A 22,565-nucleotide genomic window follows, 5' to 3' on the forward strand; every position below is an offset into this window, starting at 1 on the left:
ATGAACACAACTAATTATACTATGAAATTAAAATCCCAGATGATCTACACATCTTGCTGTGGGGAGGGGCATGAAGGTGAAGTCAGGGAGTGGGAAGAAGGCAAGGTGGTGAGGGTGCAAGGATGCTACTCATTTTAGGCAATGAAGCTTCTCTTCTCTGTTCTGGATGGGGATGATCCATTTCAGATTATCTGGTAGAAAGAAGTATTGTGATGGAAAAAAAAAAAAAACACAAAGTTTGGAAGGTCACTTTCTTAGACAACTTCCAAAGTCCTTTCTAGTTTTAACTTTCCAGGGTACTCATCATGGCCTCATTTCTATAATAAGCAAGCTGCCTCGTGAAAACATAGACGAAGGATGTGGCATATGAGGCTGTGCCATGGCGATCTTTGTGAAATTACCACACCTCTCCTGACAGTGAAACAGCCCAACATTCAACCTTGTAAGTGAAGGGTTAATGTGACTGACTGGCTCTCATGCACTTCCTGGTTGGGCGCTACCTATACCTACCCTGAACACCCAGATCAACACTTGGAAAATTCCTTTTTTTCTTTTTTTTGATAGGCAGAGTGGACAGTGAGAGAGAGACAGAGAGAAAGGTCTTCCTTTTGCGGTTGGTTCACCCTCCAATGGCCGCCACAGCTGCGGCCAGTGCACCGCGCTGATCCGAAGGCAGGAGCCAGGTGCTTCTCCTGGTCTCCCATGGGGTGCAGGGCCCAAGCACTTGGGCCATCCTCCACTGCACTCCCTGGCCACAGCAGAGAGCTGGCCTGGAAGAGGGGCAACCGGGACAGAATCCGGTGCCCTGACTGGGACTAGAACCCCATGTACCGGCGCCACAGGCAGAGGATTAGCCTATTGAGCCACGGTGCCGGCCTGGAAAATTCCTGAACCTGAGGAACGGATGACCAGAACTCCAGTCTGGACCTTGCCATTGTCTGGCTTGGGCAAGTTAGGTGCCTCAGTTTCCTCAACCATAACAGCCACGATTTCTCTTTAGATCCCTGAACATCTTGCCAGCTATTCAATTCTATAATTCACAGGTGTCTCTGATGGCTGACCAAAGCCAAAGTGTGCACATTCCAGGCAAAGGGAAATTAGACCTGCGAGGAAAAGGTGAGTCTACAGGGACGTGCTCAGACTTGTCATAAATGGGAGGCTAGGACGACAGCTATGATGCACTGGGTGTCAAGTTCTCAAATAGGAAAAGATGATGTACAAAGTAACTCAAAACTTTGGAGAGAAAACCTTTCTTCCCAGGCTCGGTGGAGTGATGGGCCCCTAATGACTGGCTGACCTTTTGTTCCCCTATCTCCTTGGAAGAGATTATCTCAGTGCCGTTTCAGACCCCCATCACTCTTATTTTTAGCTCTGCGTCCTCTTCACGAGTGTAGCGACCTGCGTCTCAGCGTTCCAGGGCTCCCAGATATGGCTCATGATTCATTTGCAGGTACTTCACGTTGATTTCCAGGGAGACCCAAGGGACAGAGGCCTGGGGAAAACGAGTTGAGATGCAAAACCCTTTGATCCCATCCCAACCACTTGATCAGAAATTACATGCTCCACAGATGGATCCCTTGGCGTCACAGGCAATTGGCCATGAAAATAGAACCCAAGCAATATTGTTCACCAACAGCCTCCCAGCTGGCGTGGGGGGAACAAAACTCAGGGCTGTGGTCACAAGCTATTTTCAGCTTCTGATAGCAGTTGTGTTACTCATGTCTCATTCACCCTCTCCCCTCGGCCTCCCTCCTGCCCTTCCCTCTCCAGGCCAAGGCTGGTGACAGCCTCCATGTATTTAAAGAGGACAAGAGCCCCCTGGATTCAGTTGAGCCGACAGAGGCCACACAGGCAGGTAAGTGGAGAGGGGCAGGCTTTTGGACTGCAGGGTGTGCTGGCTGGGTGGTGGGTTAGAACTACAAAGGGTCCCAGAGAGTGAGGATGGATTTCCCATCCCAAATACTACCATCCGCTTGGGTAGTGTGTAAGGAGGCTCAAGTTATACTTGGTTTCTGGTGTGGATCTGGTGGTTTTTAATTTTTTTCTAAAAGGATGATTCATATTTGGGGACTCAATAGAACCTGACAAAGAAATGAATGATGGACTTTTTTGGTCTAAACTTACTTTTGTGGTGGAATGTTTCCTACTGTCTTAGTCGGGGTGGCTGGAAGGTAGAAGAAAATACTAGAAAAGTTTGCTGGGACAATAGTTGACAAACCTGCCTTCCACTGCTGGGATTACCATGTACTTGGTAAAGAACTGATTTGGGAAAGTGCCTGTCGCTCAGGGTCTTGGTCTCCTCTGCAAAGATCAATCAAAATGTTGTGACATTTTCCTAAACTGGAAAGCGCTGTATGGTCACACAGCAGTTGTAATAGATGCACTATTATAAAGACAGCTTTCCGCAAATTAGGAAGAACTGCAAGATTCAGAAGATGTGGGAGAATGACAGGGACTTTGGAGTTGTTGGTTTAAAGTAGATTTTATACCCCAAAGATGCTCAGCAACAGACCTGCTTTTAATCATTTAGAATTAATCAAAACTGGACTCAAAAGTGGCAGGGCTACCTTGAAAGTCCATTAGAAGCTCTATTTAAGGAGAGGCCCATTCCCAGCTGTGGTGGGAGTTGATACCCGGTATTTCCTCTAGGTTTCAGATATTTCTTAAATATCCCAGAGATTATCAAGTGTACGTGTGACTGAGGATGAGAAGTGGTTTTAAGTAATGCTCCGAGTGGAAATGCTCCCAAGAGATCAAAGCTGTGGGCTCTAATTTCTGCTCTGTCTCCGAGCCAGGGTGGTGCCAGGGTGGTGACTCTTCCAAGAGGGAGAGGTTGGGTGACCAGGCCAAGGGAACTCTGCTATCCAGTTCAATGCACAGTAATGAGCATGCAGTAGCCACCACCTGTGTTGGATCTGGGGCGAGAAAGGGATCGCACTCTTCAGGGAAGGGAGGGTACGAACAGCAAGAAGGACAAGGAAAAGGGGGTGGCCTGTGTCCTCAGCTGACTGTGGGAATTGAGTCTCAACTGTGAGTACCTACAACTCATCACAATGTATGCAAAACAGCTATTTCACCCCCAAAATATCAGGGGTTCTTCTGGCGTGGCTTTGGTTCTATTCGAACAACTCAGCTATTTGTGGTTGATGGCGATGAGTTCCAGCTGTTGGGTGGGTGGGATGCAGTGCCAGGAAGACAGGTGTCCTACAACTCAGATACACAAGCCATGCAACAGAGGCAGGGGGAGCAGGGGAGAAGGGAGAGACAGGCCGGGGGCGGGGGGGGGGGGGGGGATGAGCAGCAGCATTCAACAGGCGAGTAGCCAAGACGCTCTTGAAGGAAGTGAGTATAGAATCTTGTTGAATACAAATCCAGAAATCCTGGGAACCCTGAGAAGAAACCAAGGAGCAGCAGGTACAGAGTGAGTTCTGATCCAAGTTCTGAGCTGGACATAACTTCTCTGAGTATGGGGTTTGTGAGAACTGAGAGAGATAAGGGATAGGAATGGACCTGGAAAGTTTAATAGAACTGTCCAAATATGCAAGACCTTTGAGAAAAGGCATAGGGCCACACCCAGGGGCTCATGGAAGGATTTCTTGCTAAGTGCAGGGTGATGATACAAGTCCAGAGGTCAAAGTAGGTAGCGAGCTGGCCAGGAGTTAGAAGATTAATTTGTTTTACAAGAGGTAGTACACAGGAGTAGGAATCTAATACCCAGGAAATACTACTCCTCAGGCAGGAGGACTTCCAGTTACCAGCCTGGAGCTCAGATGTCTGGAAATACTGCATGGAGGGATGGACTTCAGGGTCAAAAGAAATGTGATACCTGAAGACGCAAAAAGCTGCGATTACTCATCCCAGAGAAGGGAAGCACAAAGGCAGACAGCAATTGTCTGGATGGCTGCAAGCAACACCAGCTCTGTCCTCCGCTTCACTGAGCTTCTTGTCCTGGGCAAGCGTTGATTACGACTCACTGGTCACTTCCTGCTCTGGGCCAGTGCAAAACAAGTATTAGCACAAAGGTCCTACAAAAAAATCAGTCTTCAGAGGAAGAAACTGAAGTTACAGACAATGTAGTAATGACCAGGGTCACAAGGCTAGAAGGTTGGCAGAGCCAAGAGGTAAACCGGGGTACAATGTGATCTTTAATATTAAAGCGTGGAGCTCAAAATAGAATGAAGAGTGAGTTTCTGAAGGTACGGGCTGGCTACACTTTAGAGATATTTCAGAAAAAGCATTATACGACCGCACTTTACAGCCTCACTTTAATAGGTGTGTCTATCGTATCTGAATTTTAAAGCAGTGAGAGCCAACCCTTGGGCTTATTTCCATGCTGGGAGCAAGCATGCTGTGCCTCCCGAAAGGGCCTCTGGCTGAGACTTTCATTTTTATACTTGGGTTCGAAGCTTAGGAGGAAGCAATTGACCTTGACCAGGAGTTGAAGGTCATGATCTCTTGCTGGGCCTCACCTAGCCCCTTGCAGGCTACTTCCCTCCAGTGCCCAGATCCTCAGTGGAAAAAGCCCAACCAGAGACCCCAGAGAGATCAGTAGCTGTCTTGAGGCCACGGTTTAGAGCCTTGCCTCACTTGCAGTCAATGGCACCAGGCAGCCTAATCCAACCCAGCTCCCTCCTTGACCTGATCACTGGGGTGCTGGACATTCTCTTGGAAGGCTGAAAAAACAGAGCTGGTTCACGGTTTAAGCCAACGGGCCAGGAATAAGGAGCCAGGAGAGACTGGCTTGTTTTAAGAAACATGTTTGAAAACTGGAGAAAAAATAACAGTAACAATGAAAGCAACCCAAATTATAAATACCTGCTGTGCATTAATTTTGATATATTATATCTTAGCTAGTATTATTATTTCCCTCTGGTTGAAAATAGCCTTTCAGACTAGCCTTCTCATCCTGTCCCTACATGCACGTGGATACCAGGCTCAGGCAATTTGAACAACTTGCCCGAAGTCCAGCAGTTAGTTTTTGAAGCCTGGCTTGGTTTTTCCCAAAGCTCATGCTTTTCCACTGTGCTATGCCATCTTTCTTACCCAAATTAAGAGAAAACCAGGGAAGGTGCAGTGCTTAAGAGGGGATGCTATCGGGCAGCACTTCTCTCTGTGAGGACCCATCCCTCCATTCAGGTCCTTAAACTTGTCTCAGGGCTTGAAGAGCCCTTGAACTGGCTTCAAGGTGTCTCAGCCACTTGGGCATCCACTCTGAACTGGGCTGAAAACCACTGATGAGCGAGAACTCAGCTCCATAGGAGCCCTTTCCAAGTCTGAACAGCGCTGACTCTTAGTCCTTTATTTTACTGAATCACATTCAATCTGTTATTCCTGCTCTGGAATACTATCCCATGGAGAGACCATGGATCTGTCGGATCTCAATTCCTATCAATGAGCAGTTTGGTTAATAGAGGTCCTGAATCTCATCCCTTCCCCTGCATGTTGTAAGCAGGAGCATGGATATGGAATCAGCTTCTTGGGGGTTTGAGTTGCAGCTCTGCCACTTAGTAGTGATCTTGAACAAGCTACTTTGGGGCTCTCTGTAAGGTTTTCTCATCTGCAAAAAATGGAATAACAAAATCTGCTCTGTGGGGCTGTTGTAGAAGAGATGATATACTAGCATCCAAAGCAATTGATGAATAATAAGCCATAAATAGCAGTTAACATTCATATAAGAATGTGACTTTGGCAACAGAGCAACTTAAGTGCCGATCTTCCCACATGACACATACCAGCAAGTGATCTTGGGCAAGGAATGTAATGACAAGTTTCCACTTCTCCATCTGAAACGTCTGTGTTATAAGAGTGCCTGCCTTGAAGGGTTGCTGTGGGGCCAGTGCCGTGGCTCACTTACTTGGTTAATCCTCCGCCTGCAGCACCAGCATCCCATATGGGCATCGGGTTCTAGCCCCGGTTGCTTCTCTTCCAGTCCAGCTCTCTGCTGTGGCCCGGGAGTGCAGTAGAGGATGGCCCAAGTGCTTGGGCCCTGCACCCTCATGGGAGACCAGGAGGCTGCACCTGGCTCCTGGCTTCAGATCAGCGTAGCTCTGGCCGTAGTGGCCATTTGGAGGGTGAACCAACAGAAGGAAGACCTTTCTCTCTCTCTCTCTCACTGTCTAACTCTGTCAAATACATAAAAAAATAATATAATGAAGGGTTGCTGTGAAGATGAAATGAGATGTGCCCCGGTGCCTGGCCCAAGGGCTGGGCTCCAGGCATGTCAGCTTCAACAACACGATTATGTTAGTACTGACTAGGATCATCCCTGAGATCCCATGTATGTGTTCCTATGGCCACAAAGCCCTCCCTCAGTGGCTGTTGACAACCGAATTCACTGTGTGGTGTCAGCATCTAGTAGGATGACTGAGTGAAAACATTGTGGTATTGGTGCTTGAGGTCTTAGCTCAACGTTTTGGCTTAAGACTCCCCCCTCCCCTGCCAGGTTCTTTCATTTTATGTATCCTATCCCCTTCTGCCCTGAGAAGAAGCAAAAGAAGGAGGAGGAGGAGGAAGAAATCAGGATGGGAGGAGAAAGAGAAGGAAGGAAGGTAGAAAGAGAAAAAGCAAAGACTATGCTGCCCAAAATACACGTTTTGGTTACTCTTTTTTTATTTTTTATTTATTTATTTTTGACAGGCAGAGTGGACAGTGAGAGAGAGAGACAGAGAGAAAGGTCTTCCTTTGCCATTGGTTCACCCTCCAATGGCCGCCACGGCCGGCGCACCGCGCCTATCTGAAGGCAGGATCCAGGTGCTTCTCCTGGTCTCCCATGGGGTACAGGGCCCAAGCACTTGGGCCATCCTCCACTGCACTCCCTGGCCACAGCAGGGTGCTGGCCTGGAAGAGGGGCAACTGGGACAGAATCCGGTGCCCCGACCGGGACTAGAACCCGGTGTGCCAGCGCCGCAAGGCGGAGGATTAGCCTAGTGAGCCGCGGTGCCGGCAGTTGGTTATCCTTTTAAACATTCAGATTGATGCAGGAAAGCTTAGAATTGAAGCAGAACTAATGAACGTTTACATTTTACAAGACAGTACTCTTCAGTTCACAAAGAGATTTGATGGTACTTGAACTGGTATGATTCCCTACCAACAGTGAGACAGGCAGGACTACTGCCCTCATTTTAGGGAGGATACTGAAGTTCAGAGAGGTTGAACAGTTTGCTCAGATCACACAGCATTGAAGGCAAGAAGATACCTCCTGTATCTGACCCAGCACTTTTCACATCCACTATAGCATATTCCCAGTATAAAATCTTCCATAGCATTACTCCTCAAGAGTTCTACAAAAAAAAAACAGTGCTCTCTCTCTCTCTCTCTCTCTCTCTGGAGTCTGGGTGACCCAAGTCTCGATTTCAACCTCTCCCAACTGACAGAGCAGGGCCCCACATTATAGTTCATCCTCAAAAATTCCAACCTGTCGCCCACTTCAGTCCTGTCCCGTGAACTGTCAGTGACACACAGGCACCGCAGGGCCCAGCCCAGAGAGTAGTGCCATGTGATGTGATGGAGATGGTGACCCAGGTGATAAACAGGGCTGAGTGATGGCGAAGCCTATATTTGGAGTCCCACCTTCCATGGCCCTTGCCAGTACCAGGCAACACTGATAAACAAATGGCCCATCTCTTGGTATCTTGCCAGGCTAAACTCACATTCCCAGCCCGGCTAGAGGAGTGTTGAGACACAGGAATTCCAGAGTAATCCAGGAGGCTGAAAAGGTTATGTATGGAAGCCAGGACCTAATGTGCTTTCAATCATAGCGACTTAATTAGCATAGCAGTGCTGTTTGAACAACCCAAAATCAAGTGGGTAACAGCATTTTGTTTTTGAATAGCTTCACAGGACTGCCTTAAATTCCATCATATTTCCATGACTTTCACAGTGGTCCTAGGAGATACTACTGTCAGCATTTAGTTCTTATTCAAGTTCAAGGTCATACAGTTAAGATTAGAATCCAAGTCTTTGGATCCAAGGTACATTAAGACACCCTCTGCCTTTTGGCCTAGTGAGCATTGGAAGAAGAGATGTCTTCTGTGTTTAGCCTCCATAGTTACATCCCTATCTTTAGAAATAGCACTGAGCACCTGTTAATAGAATACTTAAGGATTTCTATTTTGAGTTTTCCGTCTTGATATATGTATGTCAGATATTTATGATCACTTAAAAACAACATGAGCTAAGATACATTAGCTTGTGCAGAAGGTACTACTTGTAATCTTAGCTGCATTTTAAAAGCATTTTGTCTAGGCATTGCTGAAGAAAAATATATACCTACCCTAAGAGGTATCTGTCTCCTATTAACCTACAGAACATGACAATGAAATCTCCACTGAAGATTTCAAATGAGAAATTTGACCTAAGGTTGTTTTCATTGAAAGTTTGCATGTCACTAATTTCACAATTGTCACTGTCACATTCTTGGATGAAATAGATGACATTTCTCCTGTATTTCATGGTTATATTGAAACTCAGGATCAAAATGAATGTGGGCAAAATTATGTGAGGCTGCTCTTTTCTAGAAAAGCTATTATCTTTCATGAGAGAGGAGGGACCTTCGAAAAGAAGTCAGCTAAGAGAATAGCGTTGGGTGTTTACTTTTTATGTTATTCCTTGGCTGTAAATGGGGCAGCCAGCCAATCTAAACATCGCTTTGAACTCTAACATTCTGTAGCTTAAATGGACTCCACAGTAAACAACGTGGGCTCTTTGGGAGAGAGATTAAGGCTTCTATGCCTTTTTGTTCTTTTCTGTGCTTGAAATGTCTTTATTCCTTTTCTCTACCTGGTGAACTCCTAGTCACTCTTCAAAACCCAATTTGAACATGATCTCTTCTGTGACTCCAGTTTAAATGTGGGTAATCACCCTCTCTCATTTGAGTTTCCTTGGTACTTCTTTCAAGACTGCTCTGTGGTACCAAGTATTCTGGTCCCTGCTTTACTATAATGGGGGCTTCTCAATGACAAGGGACTCAACCTACTCATTTTTGCACCCCCCCCTACACTTGATTCCTGACACGTGATCAGTAGGGAGTGAACGCATGGTAAATGATTGAACAACCAAACGAATGACTGGGCTCATTCCCGCACCTTTACCTTAAAAATCCGTGACATTTTCCACTCTACTAAACACCTTGAACTGTAGAAATCAACACAGTAAATATTTCCTTTAAAAATTGTCTTCTAACCTTTTACTGAATAAATAGAAGAGCTAGCTTCTGTGAGAGGAGAGTAGGATGTTCCTGGCTAACCGTACAGACCTCAGTCTTTCCAGGCTAGAAAAGCTCTCTGTGGGTATATTTAGGCAGGAACATCTCCATCAGTCCGAGTGTCAGGTTCAGTGGTCTGTTTGCTATTTACTTTCTGTTCCTTAGCAAAAACTGTCTTTGTGACGAGACTGGGTTACTCCCAGAGCAGTTGGCCTAACAGGGCTTAGAGTTAATCGCCAACTATTATAAGAAGGTGACTGGCTTCCCAGAAGGGAAGGAGAAGGTCAGAGGCAGCCAGTGGGAATGGCCTGATAGTGCTTGGTGTCACTGACAACACGACACACCAAGCTTCTCAGAAACCCAGGGATCCCAGTGAGAAACTCCGTCCCCCCGGGCGGCTGGCATGATCTCAGAAATTTCATCAAATAGTGACGGTTTCCCTCAGTTTTGCTCTGAGGAAACTGAAGATTTGGACTTACACCTAAACACACACACACAGAAAGCAAATGGTTGTTTTACATCCCCTTCTTTGGTGACTATCTCAGAACCATAATCCTTGGCAGGGCAGGGCCGGGGGCGGGGGGGAGTGATAGCCCTGGGTTGTGGCTCTCTAAGCGCCTTGCTGTAGAATGTGCTCTAAGGGCACAGAGGGGCACATCGAGCTATCACCTGGCTCCTGCCCAGCAGCGTGAACTCTGTCAAGTCCCTCCCTGCACGCCATGCCATTTGGTCTTCTAAACAACATTGCAAAGCAGCAAGGAGTAGCACAAATGTTTTTATTGGATACATGGGAAAACAGATGTCAAGAGAAGCTGTGTAGTTCATCCTGATACATACAGCAAGTTGAAGGTAATTCTGAAAGTGGACAGCAGGCCCTTAGGCTAGACCTAGTACAGTAACAACACGTTCTCTATTGCCTGGGCAGAGATGTTCTTAAACAGACATGCATGGGCATGAGGCATAGATCTGAATAGATTTTATATATTACCTACTTTTTATCTGCAAGGTATACTAAGATCTTGTTATTCAAAGAGGAATACACTAAGAGGAGCATCATTATCGTTGAAAGTCTGTCAGAAATGCAGAATCTCCTGCTTCTTCCAGTTCTCCCAAATCTTACCAAGGTCCAGTGTGATTCCAGAAGCATTAAGCTAGATAAGATAACGTCACTTTCACAGGTGACTCCCACGTCTGATGGGATAAATTTTTAAACCTCAGATGGAAGAATAATGATACTTAATATTTATAATTTTATATACACAAAATTAGCCCACCCATTCCTTCCAAGAGCTGTGTTGGACACACTGGAGCCATGCTATTGAAATTTCACAGATGAGGAAACTGGGTCCCAAAGTACTAAGTGACAACCCAAAGTCATCTGAGTATCGGAGCTTACTCAGCAGCTTGCTCATGATAACTGTTGAATGAATGAATGAGTGAACCACCAAACGAGGCTGGGTCCCAGGCTGGGTCCTGGGCTTCAGTCACTCCACTGCTAGGGATTCATTCATTCCTGGAGTCACCTAAATTTAGGGTATTTGCTTTCCATCCTGTTAGACTTGACCTTGTTCAAAGAGTCTTCAAGATGCCAAACTGGGGCGGAGGAGCGAAATGTGGAGCCTGCGAGAAGACGGTCTACCACGCGGAGGAAATCCAGTGCAATGGAAGGAGCTTCCACAAGACCTGCTTCCACTGCAGTGAGTTGGGGAAGCTCCGTGGGTGGGGATGCGGGCTCAGCATAGAGGCAAGTGTGAAGTTCACGTTTAACCTCAGATGCCATGGGCCAGCAGTTCTCAGGCTCTGGTCCCAGCCGAAGCAATGCCTGGAGACTCAGTGGTTGTAAAACCTTGGAGCCCCACCTAAAGGAGTGATGCTCTCCTAAGCATCCTTTCTCCACCGTTTACCCAGCTCCAAGGCCCCTCCCCTGCGGCTCAACATCAGGACAAGCTGCTCTGTCACCGCTGTCTGTGCTGAAAACCTTGACCCAGTGGCGACACTGACAAAGTGTGACTTGGCTAAGAGGAGACGCCAGCACTTATCTGGAGCCAGAAAGGATTTGGCTCCTGGTGTTGCCCTCACTGGCCAGCTGTCCCTGAAGCCAGCTGTAACTGATCTTTCCTAAGAGAGAGCCATGGCAGGCAGCAGCAAGATGGGACAATTCTGTGAGAGTCGGAAAGGGTTGTGCTCTGGGCCTGGGTACCAGTGACCTCAACGAAGGGGATCTTTACCAGCACTGTCCGACACAGACTCACAAATGCCAAAACTGGGGGTAATGTTGAGACAAGTCATTTCTCATCTCTAAGCCCTGGCTCTGTGCATTTGCAGCAGAGCCAGGACGAGAACTTGCCTGTTCAGATTCCCAGGCCTGCACTCTCTGACACAACAGCAGCATTCTATAGGGTTTCCTAGCAGCTAGTCCTGTTGGGAGGAAAATTGGCCATGGCTTTGAAAGAGCAACTTCTCTACTTCCTTCTAGCATGTCTGGCTTAGGGGCCAGCTCTGCTGGAGATTTGCATGCCTCCTCCCTTTCCAATCTCCCAACCCCACCTACCCCTTCCCCATGCTGCACCCCTGTGGCTACAAGGCATCCACACAAAGTGGTTTCAAGCAGAATGTCAAGGTCTGAATTCCATCTGTTAGGCAGAGAGACACTCCATCCGTACACTGCCAGAAATAGTAACGTCTTACCAGCTGCAGGAGTTTTCATTATCCCTTACCTCCCACAGCAAACATAATTATTAGAGAACAAGGCAGGGGGAAGGGAACTGCTCTGAGTGATGGGGTTGGTGGACTTGCTAATGCTTTGGATTTTAATTATGGTTAATTATTTTTAAGTCATCTTATACCTCAGATTCATCATTATTATTGCAATTAACAGAATTAATTGCTCAAGAGAGTTCTTCCCACAACTCTCTGGCTTTTGTCCAAATATGGCCAGTGTGCTTTAGAGAGAGCTACAGTGAGGAACAGAGGAATGAGCACAAATTGGAGTGAAAAAGGAGCAGGGTTTGCATTCGGGTTCTGTCATGTCCTCACCATGCATCTCATTTCACCATGGTGAGACGCAATTTCCCCATCCAGAAAGTGGGCATCATCCTACCTGCTGCACAGGTGTTACAAGGAGGAAGCCAGGCTCTGGGTCTGGAAGCCCAAACTTCTAGTGTCCAGTCCCCCTTTGATTAACTTTGGTGTCTGAGTGAACAGGAAATGGTAAGGAAGCTTTTCATGGTAGGGGCTGTCTTGTCTTTCCCAGTTACTAGGAAGAGGGCCTGTTCAGTGCAGCCATGGCCTGAGGGATTTGAGCACTTGGCATAGTCTTGGTATTTGATTAGAGCTCATGGGTGACATGGAAGGTAGCAGTGTAAGCTTCAGTAGTGGTGGACAAGGCCCTGGAGAAGAGCACGTTTTCTTTTCTTTGCCTTTTTTTTTTTAAGATTTATTTATTTATTTGAAAGGCAGAGTTACAGAGAGGCAAAGGCAGAGACAGAGAGAGAGAGAGAGGTCTTCCATCTGCTGGTTCACTCCACAGATGGCTGATATGGCTGGAGCTGGGCTGGCCCGAAGTCAGGAGCCAGGAGATTCCTCCAGGTCTCCCACACGGGTGCAGAGGCCCAAGGATTTGCGCCATCTTCCACTGCCTTCCCAGGTCATAGCAGAGAGCTGGATTGGAAGTGGAGCAGCCAGGACTAGAACTGGCGCCCATATGGGATGCCAGCACTACAAGTAGTGGCCCCAACCATGTGTTTATTCTTTTTTTTTTTTAGATTTATTTATTTGCAAATCAGAGTTACACAGAGAGAGAAGGAGAGGCAGAGAGAGAGAGAGAGATCGAGAGAGAGAGATCTTCCATCCACTAGTTCACTCCCCAGATGGCTGCTATGGCGGGGGAGCTGGGCCAATCTGAAGCCCGGAGCCAGAAGATTCCTCTGGGTTGCCCACACAGATGTAGGGGCCCAAGGATTTAGGCCATCTTCCACTGCTTTCCCAGGCCACAGCAGAGAGCTGGATTGGAAGTAGAGCAGCCGGGACATAAACCGGTGCCCATATAGATGCTGGCACGCAGGTGGCAGCTTTACCTGCTAAGCCACAGCACCATAGAGCATGTTTTCTAAATTATCATTGCATGACTTCACCTGCCAGAAGGCATCCCTGAACTTGCTGGAAACAGGGTTTGGAGAGGCAGGATCTACCTCAGCTCGCCTCCTGTCCAGGGCTCCCCTGACTTCTAGGTAAATCTCTATAATTAGTCTCTATACTTAACCTCTACATCAGCTCTGTCCAAAAGAAAAATAATGCAAGCCACATATGCAAATTTAAGTTTCTGGTGACCATAGTTTTAAGGGCGTAAAAGGAACAGGTGATATTAATTTTGAAACATTTAATTTAAACTAATATATCCAAAATCTCATTATCTCAAGGTGTAATCAATGTATGAGTTATTAATGGAATATTTCACACTCCTTTGGTGTCTGCATTGGTTGAAATCAGGGGAGCAATTTGCTCTTACAGTACTCATGGCACCAGTGGCTTCAGTATTGGCTAGGAGTTAAAGGATCAGGGCCAAGTATAGATCTGCAAATCATTGCGTATCCCTGGGCATACGTCACTGATCTTCACTGGAGCACGCATTCATTTGTTTGTTCATGTACTCATTCATCCACTCAAAAACTGTTGACAGGGGATTAACTCTGGCCTGAGCCCTGTGTATGCTCCAGGGAGATTAACATTGACTGACCCTGTCCTGGAGGGACTCAAGGTGTAGACCATTAGCAAGCACCTGAGTGGTTCTTCTTGGGGGTGGTAACGGACATCAACGAGAAGTCAGACACACACAGACCTCCTGGGCTCCCATATAATGCATCCTCCCTGTCCAAGTCATTCTTCATTTTTTTTTTTAATTTTTTGACAGGCAGAGTGGACAGTGAGAGAGAGAGACAGAGAGAAAGGTCTTCCTTTGCCGTTGGTTCACCCTCCAATGGCCGCCGCGGCCGGCGCACTGCGGCCGGCGCACCGCGCTGATCCGATGGCAGGAGCCAGGAGCCAGGTGCTTTTCCTGGTCTCCCATGGGGTACAGGGCCCAAGCACCTGGGCCATCCTCCACTGCACTCCCTGGCCACAGCAGAGAGCTGGCCTGGAAGAGGGGCAACCGGGACAGAATCCGCCGCCCCAACCGGGACTAGAACCTGGTGTGCCGGCGCCGCTAGGCGGAGGATTAGCCTAGTGAGCCGCGGTGCCGGCCCCAAGTCATTCTTCATAAAAGAGATTTGCCTTGCATTCAAAGCTTTCTTAAGTTTCTCATGCCACAGGGCATGCACGCAATTACTTTAATTTTTTTTTTACAGAGCCATTTTTCACACACCATATTGACAGAATAGTTGAAAAAATTCACACACATACACACACACACACACACATCTCCTCAGCCCCACAACCATCAACCCCTGGCCAGTCCTACCTTACATACAACTTTATCTTCTTCTATTTTAGCATTTTAACATATTTCCTCGTTATTTTAACAACAAAGTGCCATTTATGGAAGGCATATTTTTTTTTCTTTTTTTTTTCTTTTTTTTTTCTTTTTTTTTTTTTGACAGGCAGAGTGGACAGTGAGAGAGAGAGAGAGAGAGAAAGGTCTTCCTTTGCCGTTGGTTCACCCTCCAATGGCCGCCGCGGCTGGCGCGCTGCGGCCGGCGCACCGCGCTGATCCGATGGCAGGAGCCAGGTGCTTTTCCTGGTCTCCCATGGGGTGCAGGGCCCAAGCACCTGGGCCATCCTCCACTGCACTGTGGCCTGGAAGAGGGGCAACCGGGACAGAATCCAGCGCCCCGACCGGGACTAGAACCCGGTGTGCCGGCGCCGCTAGGCGGAGGATTAGCCTAGTGAGCCGCGGCGCCGGCCTTTTTTTTTTTTTTTTTTTTTTGTTTGGACAGGCAGAGTGGACAGTGAGAGAGAGACAGAGAGAGAAAGGTCTTCCTTTGCCGTTGGTTCACCCTCCAATGGCCGCCGCTGCAGCCGGCGCACCGCGCTGATCCGATGGCAGGAGCCAGGAGCCAGGTGCTTTTCCTGGTCTCCCATGGGGTGCAGGGCCCAAGCACCTGGGCCATCCTCCACTGCACTCCCTGGCCATAGCAGAGAGCTGGCCTGGAAGAGGGGCAACCGGGACAGAATCCAGCGCCCCGACCGGGACTAGAACCCGGTGTGCCGGCGCCGCAAGGTGGAGGATTAGCCTATTGAGCCACGGCGCCGGCCCCATTTATGGAAGGCATATTAACCCCAACAACCTCATTCAATGCTGGAGAGAGGTAACTTGGTGGGACTGTTGTTAAAAAAGAAGAGACAAGGGACAGACACTGTGGTATAGTGGGGTAAGCCGCCTCCTATAGAACCGGCATCCCATATGAGCACAGGTTCGTGTCCCAGCTGCTCCTCTTTCAATCCAGCTCTCTGCTTAATAGTCTAAGAAAACAGTAGAAGGTGGCCCAAGTGTTTGGGCTGCTGCACCCACGTGGGAGACCGGGAAGAAGCTCCTGGCTTTGGATTGGCTCAGCTCAGGCTGTAGCAGCCATATGGGGAGTGAACCAGCAGACGGAAGACCTTTCTCTTGGTCTCTTCTTCTATCCGTAACTCTACCTCTCAAATAAATAAATAAAATCTTTTTAAAAAGAGAGACAAATAAATTAAATGCATATGTATTATTCTTCCTGAGGGGACATAACCTCACCAGCACTATCACCAGAAATCTTCAAGAATCACTATTGTAAAGCAAAACAGCAGGTGGTTAAGTTGTGGAAATCCTGTATGTTTTTTAAAGCTGCCCTAACATCTTATGATAACAGTTAACTTCTTGTCGAGATACAACTGTCATGGGACAGCCTCCTGCTCAGGTAGAAAACAGGCTGCTTCACCAAAGGTGCAGACAGAAGTGACGGTGAGCTGCTCAGGGAGTCAGGGTCAGCTGATGAGGAGGATGCAGATGCGGGAGACGGGGTGAAAGAACTGGATACAGTTGCTCCCTGAGTTTGTGTTAGGTGGCAAAAAAGTACTATTTCTAACACATTATTGATTTATATTATTAAATACCATAAGATCGAACACTTCCATCCATATCTTTAAAGGTTTCTTTTGGTCACGTTTGCATAAAAGAAATCTACCAATCTTCTCTTTGGAGGATTGAATGTTGATTGCTTGTATTTGGGGGTGCTTTATGTTAGATAACGTACAATGGTCAGGGAGCTTGGGCCCACAGAAGTCTAAGGGGTCTATGAACCAGGCCTGCCCCCTTCACCAACTCCCCTTCCAAAACTGGACCCAAATCAGCTTCCCGGGCTCTTGTCTCTGTGGTTATCAGTGCTCTACAAAGACGGTGATGAGCACAGAAACTTCTCAGCCCCGATTCCTTCACTGTTAAGACAAAGTCAGGCCCTCTCTTGCCTAGCTCCTCACCCTGCCTGCCTCACCTCCCTGATGTCACTGGGGGTAAGATACTCAGGAACGTCATTCTCAGCGGCTCTGAAGGCGGTTTCATGGTTTCAGTGCTCACAAACCCCTTTTCTGCATGATGCCATGGAACACTGATTTCCCTCTCTGTGTCCCAATCTCGCCTTCTGTGAACTCAGGACTGCCTTGGAGTCTAGGACTCAAGACAGATGCACAGTCAGGAACCAAAGTTGTGCTCCTGACCCAGAGGATCCATGCTTTAGTCTCCGCCCTGAGCAGTGAGGGCACAGGAAGGGGAGAGTGATCTCAGCCTCATGCCCTTAACCTTTCTTCTCCTTGACAGTGGCCTGCAGGAAGGCTCTGGACAGCACGACAGTGGCCGCTCACGAGTCGGAGATATACTGTAAGGTGTGCTATGGGCGCAGGTACGGGCCCAAGGGGATCGGGTATGGACAAGGAGCTGGCTGCCTCAGCACGGACACAGGCGAGCACCTTGGTCTCCAGTTCCAACAGTGAGTTACTGCCTGCTTCCTCCCTCCCTGTTAGAGTCGCCAATTATCTGGACAGTTCATTTTGTTCCCATGGCAACGTTTTCTGGAAGTGGGAGAATGTACTATTGTTGACTTGGCAACAATAGGAATCCTCTGATGACCAAGTTCTAACAATGTGCTACCTCTCCAAAGACTCTTTAAATTATCTGCTTTTCTAAAGGCCAATTACTTTTACACCAGGGCCCTTGGTTTGCATGTCAAGAGAAAACCTGGAATATACAGATGTTCCATTGTCTGACCTTTGCAAAACTGCACGGAGTCTCTTTTCTTCCCCTTTGAGAGTTTCTATGTAAATCACATAAAGATGGCAGGGAGGCGATGGCCATTCTCTGTGTGCTTGTCATGAAAAGATTTCTTCCCTTGGGTTGTACAAGGACTAATGTCTGCCTTGCAGAGGGAGTGGGTCTGCAGGGATGGGTTGGGCCTCAGAAGGAAACAACCAACTATGGCCATTCGATGGGTCTCCCTGGCTGCCTGTTGCCAGGGTTCCCTCAGCACTATCCCAGGGAAGCTGCGACATCACACTGGTCACCTCCATCTGCTCCCCAGGGCCCACGTTCTTGATGGTCACATTGACCTTCAGCCTGGAACTGAGGACAGATGGTCTGACGGCATGGACTGCGGCTGCTGTCCAGCTAGCCCTTTTCCCGGTGCAGCTTTGAGGTGGGACTAGCCGGAAAGGCCGAGCCTGGCTGAGGCAGTGTGCCCTGGAGGGCCTTCCCCAGGAGCACTGACTATCCCGGAGTCATCCCGTCCTGTCAGAAGACAGTAACCCCAGCAGAGCCTGGAAATGTGGAAGAATGTGCCCTCAGTAAGCTTCAGGAGAGAATTCGTCCTTGCTAATTTCTCTCATTACTCAACCCCTGCTGGAGGCTCTGCATAAAGGGAGGATAATGCCAACTGCAGTCTCTGCCTGGCATCATCTAAGCTCACTTTTTAGGGCCTCCTTGTGATACAGTGCAAAGAAAAACAGGAGTATGGAGACCTTGGGTTTCAGCCTGGCTCTACCGATTGTGAGCTACCTGGTCTAGGGCCGGTACCCTGCCCCTCTTCGCTTTCCTCCAGCTAGCCCTGCCTACCTTCTAGGGTGGGTAGAAAGGCACAGAAGACATGAGGTACAAGAAAACAAAATATACAAGTAGAATTATAGATTGTATACACACACATAAAAACCCAAGGCTGTTTTCGTGCCTCCATTTTGGACATTGCTGTCATGGAGACAGATGACCTTTGGATGCAGGACAACAGATTGAATTGTGATAAGAATTACATCAGCTCACTGGACTATGGTTTGTCAGAAGCTGATTAGCATTACCGGTCAAGATCTTGTCTTGCCCTGTCATGTGCACAACTCACTTCAGAAAGCAAACTGATGGGCGTGAAGATAGATCAGAACAACCTAAATAAACAAGTCCAACAGTGGCAGCACAGCAGTAATGATAATGCCGCAAGAGGACATGCTTGGAACACATGCTCAGTGCGTGGCAGCGGGAAGCCAAGATTTCAACATGTTACAGCTCACGTTTATTGGCCCTCAGTATACACAGGGCAGACCCTGTTCTCTCTGCTATGCACGTGGCACTCACTTCCTGCTCTCAACAGCTCCGTGAGAAAGACAGTTTCTTACAGAAAGCTGCACTTTGCAGATGGGCCGTCTGAAGAACAGAGAAGTGAAGGAGTTCACTCAAGTTTGTACTGTTTGCCCACTGTGCTCTACGTTTCATTCATTTGTCTATTTCTACCAGGTCCCCCAAGCCGGCTCGCTCAGCCACCACCAGCAACCCTTCCAAGTTCACTGCGAAGTTCGGGGAGTCCGAGAAATGCCCTCGATGTGGCAAGTCAGTGTATGCCGCTGAGAAAGTGATGGGAGGGGGCAAGGTGAGGTCCTGGGGATGAGCCACGTGGGGTTTGCTCTTGTTCACCACTGCCAGTTGGGAGGAATGAGAGAATAAAGAGGGAATTGTGGGTAGGTGGGAGTAGACCCTTCTTTGGGCTCAGTTCCCAGAACCACTTTAGAAACCACACACCCTCAGAGCCTACTTTCCTGGGTTAGAACTTGGTGCAGGTCAATGCAACCAGTGTGAACCTACTAGTGGGAGGCACCCAGCTCAAACCTCTGGAGACACAGAGAGACATATGCTCCCTGCCCTTTAGTACCTGCAATCCTTCCATAAAAGTCCCAGCCCTGGGACTCTGTCACTGCCCTGTAACTCAACCTGCTGCTGCCATCACTACTGCCGACGTGGCAACCGCCTCACGGCAGCCAGAAGCGTCTCGTGTACAAATGTCATCTCTCTCAGGAAAGCCGTCAAATGAGTGAGGATGTAATACACACCTGCTCTATAAGCGCTGGTTCCAGGCTCAAAGCCGGACTGCTCGCTAAAGGAATTGGACATGGAGAAAGAGAAAAATCCTGATTATTCTAAGTGGGGAGAAGGAGGGTCTGATTTCAAATACAAGGGCACAGTCTGCACCCAACACTAGCGACTTGCAGGCGCGTGAGCCCCTCCAGGCTGTGCCCGGTGCACACGCAGATGTGACAACACGATTCATGCAATTCGTTATAGTCAGAACCAAACAGTTAAAGCAAGGCTGCACTACCTAGATAACTGTCTTGTTTCCTTACTTTTTTTCTTCTTTAACTTTATATTCAATATAAACCTTACTCGCTGACCCACATTCAAATCCTTCTCTGCTACGCTGTGGCTTGCATCTTTTCAGCCAAGGGAAGCCCATTCCTGTTTAGTCTATTTTGAAGGAAAGCTTGTGCAAGTCACCACACCAGGTATATTTTCAGAGTTTTGAGGATTGCTGGCCAAGGTGAGGCACAGGAAAAATTATTCTGGGGGCCCATTAGGTAAGGGGTAGTTTAAGACAGTAGCAACTTTGTATGCTGCTGGCCTGGGGCCTACACATGGGAATAGAGGGTGCTACCCACCTACTACCGTGCAACCTTCCTGTGCTCTCAGCCCTGGCACAAGACCTGCTTCCGCTGCGCCATCTGTGGGAAGAGTCTGGAGTCCACGAACGTCACTGACAAAGATGGGGAACTGTACTGCAAAGGTGAGCGGTCCCAGAGACTTTCTTGAGATATGTTTTCCCAAGACAGGCCCTGGGAGGGGAAGTCTGTACATAAAGGCCCACCTGGGAGTGTGGCTGCTGGGAGCATGGGCTGCTCAGCCGGGTTGGGAACTCAGGATGGATAGCAAAGCCACCCAAGAGAAAGAAATGCCCCACCTGGCCCAGTTCTGGTCCTCGCCATTGGAGCATCTGGCTGGAACTGGATGCCTGAAGTGTGCTAAGTGGTTTGGGGTCGTGGGGTGCCCTGGGGTGGGGGGAGAGCAGAGGAAGAGGAAGCAATGGGGCCTGGACAAACAGCATCACAGTCCCTTCTGAAAACTCAAACACCTCTGTCCACCTGAGTGCCAGACAGTGCCAGATAACTCTTCCTGGGGGAGGAAGAACTCAGTCTGGCCTCTCTAGACTTTATCAAGACATACCTATGTCTTCCCTCCCTCTCCGCCCTGTCCTTCTCCTACCATTTCTATCGCTGATGTTGCACATCACTTAGTGATCACGTGCACAGAGCTGGTTTTCTTCTTGGTCCTCATGACTGTGCCCCTAGCTGCCTCCCTACTCCCGGGGTCCTGTGCAGACTTAATGAGGCTTAGCTCCTTCCTGACACTGTAAAAGACTTGGGATGCTCTAGGGTAGGGGTGGTGTATTGCCTGCCCCAGAGCCTGTGCTATTCTGTGCTCAGTGGCTCATCATCACTTAATGATGGTGTCACAAGAATCTCCAAATGCACACAGAAGGAGCGTGGGGGAGCAAAGGAAAGGAGGGTAGGGAAGAGGCAATGATCAGGCAAACCTTCTCCCACAGTGAGGCAGGATGGGAACTAACCCACTCTGTGGCAAGCAGTTGCCTTCTACCAGGAGAAGGGTAGAGCGGCCTCCACATTCAGGAGGCCATGAAACCCTAACAAGTTGCTGCAGCCAGCAGGAAGACAACATGTAAACAAACAACTGCATTTCAAAGTGAAAAAAAAAAAAAACAACTATAATAGAGGAACATTCCCAATGCAGTGGCCTACAAAGAAGCATGCAATCAGCTTGGGGGGTGGGGGAGGCTTCTTAGAAGACATCATTCCTCTGGGGCTTGAGGAGTACATGCAGGTTTGGGAAGGGACAAGTCAGGCACAGGAAGCAGTGATTCAAAAGACATGTAAGCTGAGACATCACAGGTCCCGCCAGGAACAGCAAGCATGTGGTTGTGTAGTGAGGGAGCAGCGGGTAGCAGGGGCTGGGGCTGGGGCTGGGGCTGGGGCTGGAGCTGCCCACCCCCCCCACCCCCCACCCCCGGCACGCTGGGCAAGCAGTCGGGAGCCGGATTACGCCATCTGTCTGTGAGTGCAGTAAACAGCAAGGAAGTGTAAACAATGTTGATTAGCAGAACTGACAGCAGGATGGGTCAATTGATTTCAAAGTCAACGTGTGCATAGATTTGTCAGGAGGATGCCTCCAGACACAAGGGCTCCAAGTGATGGTGCTCACTCCTGTTCTCTCTCCCCTCATCTGCTTCTCGTTCACAGTTTGCTACGCCAAAAACTTTGGCCCCACAGGCATTGGGTTTGGAGGCCTCACACAGCAAGTGGAAAAGAAGGAGTGAAAGGGTGCCCCCCTTTCTCTTGGTGCCAGCCTGACGCATTTGCCAAGTAACCCTGCACCGAGGGGAGCCTTTCCCCACACAGCCTCTTCTTTGTAGCAGGACAGGGGTTCTCTTCAGAAGCCATCATGGCCTTGACCCTTTCCAAGAAAAGTACTTCAAATTCAATCTGCAACAAGTGATTTATTATTTACAATACTTGGGGTGGGAAAAGCAATAAAATGGTTTAATGGTACCTTATATGTCTCTGGATCTTTTTTTTTTTCTGATAGAGGGAAATTTTCATAAAACATAGAGTTATTTTTAAAAAAACAAACTAGTTGTAGAAAATGTAATGAAGTTGGATGTCAACCAGGAAGGAAGGGAGAAGGAAGGAACAACTGGCAAAGGAGGAGAGTCTTCTGAAACCTGTCAGCTGAGCCCATTTCTGCTGAGAGGAGGAAACAGAGAACACGAGAGCAAATTGTAAAAGGAAAATAAAAACTAAGAAGATTGCTAGAGGGGGAGGGATGGTGGGAGAACAGTGAGAGGGAGGGTATGTGGGAAGTATCACTATGCTTCTAAATTGGTATATATGAAATTTGTTCACCTTATATAAATAAAAAAGTAAAATAAAATAAAAGATATAAGAGGGCCCAGGGCACATTGAGATGGATCTCCACCTGCAGCGCTGGCATCCCATATGGGCACTGGTTTGTATCCCATCTGCT

The 22,565-nt window shown here is 48.2% G+C and overlaps 1 protein-coding gene across 2 annotated transcripts; it reads left to right on the forward strand.

Moving 5' to 3' along the window:
• Positions 1-1,825: 1,825 nt before the first annotated feature.
• Positions 1,826-22,090, forward strand: CSRP3 (cysteine and glycine rich protein 3). Of its 2 annotated transcripts, none has more exons than XM_002708936.5 (6): positions 1,826-1,855; positions 10,760-10,899; positions 16,983-17,151; positions 18,936-19,068; positions 20,160-20,253; positions 21,782-22,090. In XM_002708936.5, exons 2-6 carry the CDS (start codon positions 10,788-10,790, stop codon positions 21,856-21,858), a joined length of 585 nt encoding a protein of 194 aa, XP_002708982.1. In that variant the 5' UTR covers positions 1,826-1,855; positions 10,760-10,787; the 3' UTR covers positions 21,859-22,090. The 2 variants fall into 2 exon arrangements, with proteins under 2 accessions (XP_002708982.1, XP_069928634.1); XM_070072533.1 differs by lacking the exon at positions 1,826-1,855 and adding an exon at positions 2,236-3,030.
• The last annotated feature ends 475 nt before the right edge of the window (positions 22,091-22,565 follow it).

Source organism: Oryctolagus cuniculus, chromosome 1 (assembly GCF_051225735.1).
Source record: "Oryctolagus cuniculus isolate XC-2025 breed Fujian yellow rabbit chromosome 1, ASM5122573v1, whole genome shotgun sequence".
Lineage (NCBI taxonomy): Eukaryota > Metazoa > Chordata > Mammalia > Lagomorpha > Leporidae > Oryctolagus > Oryctolagus cuniculus.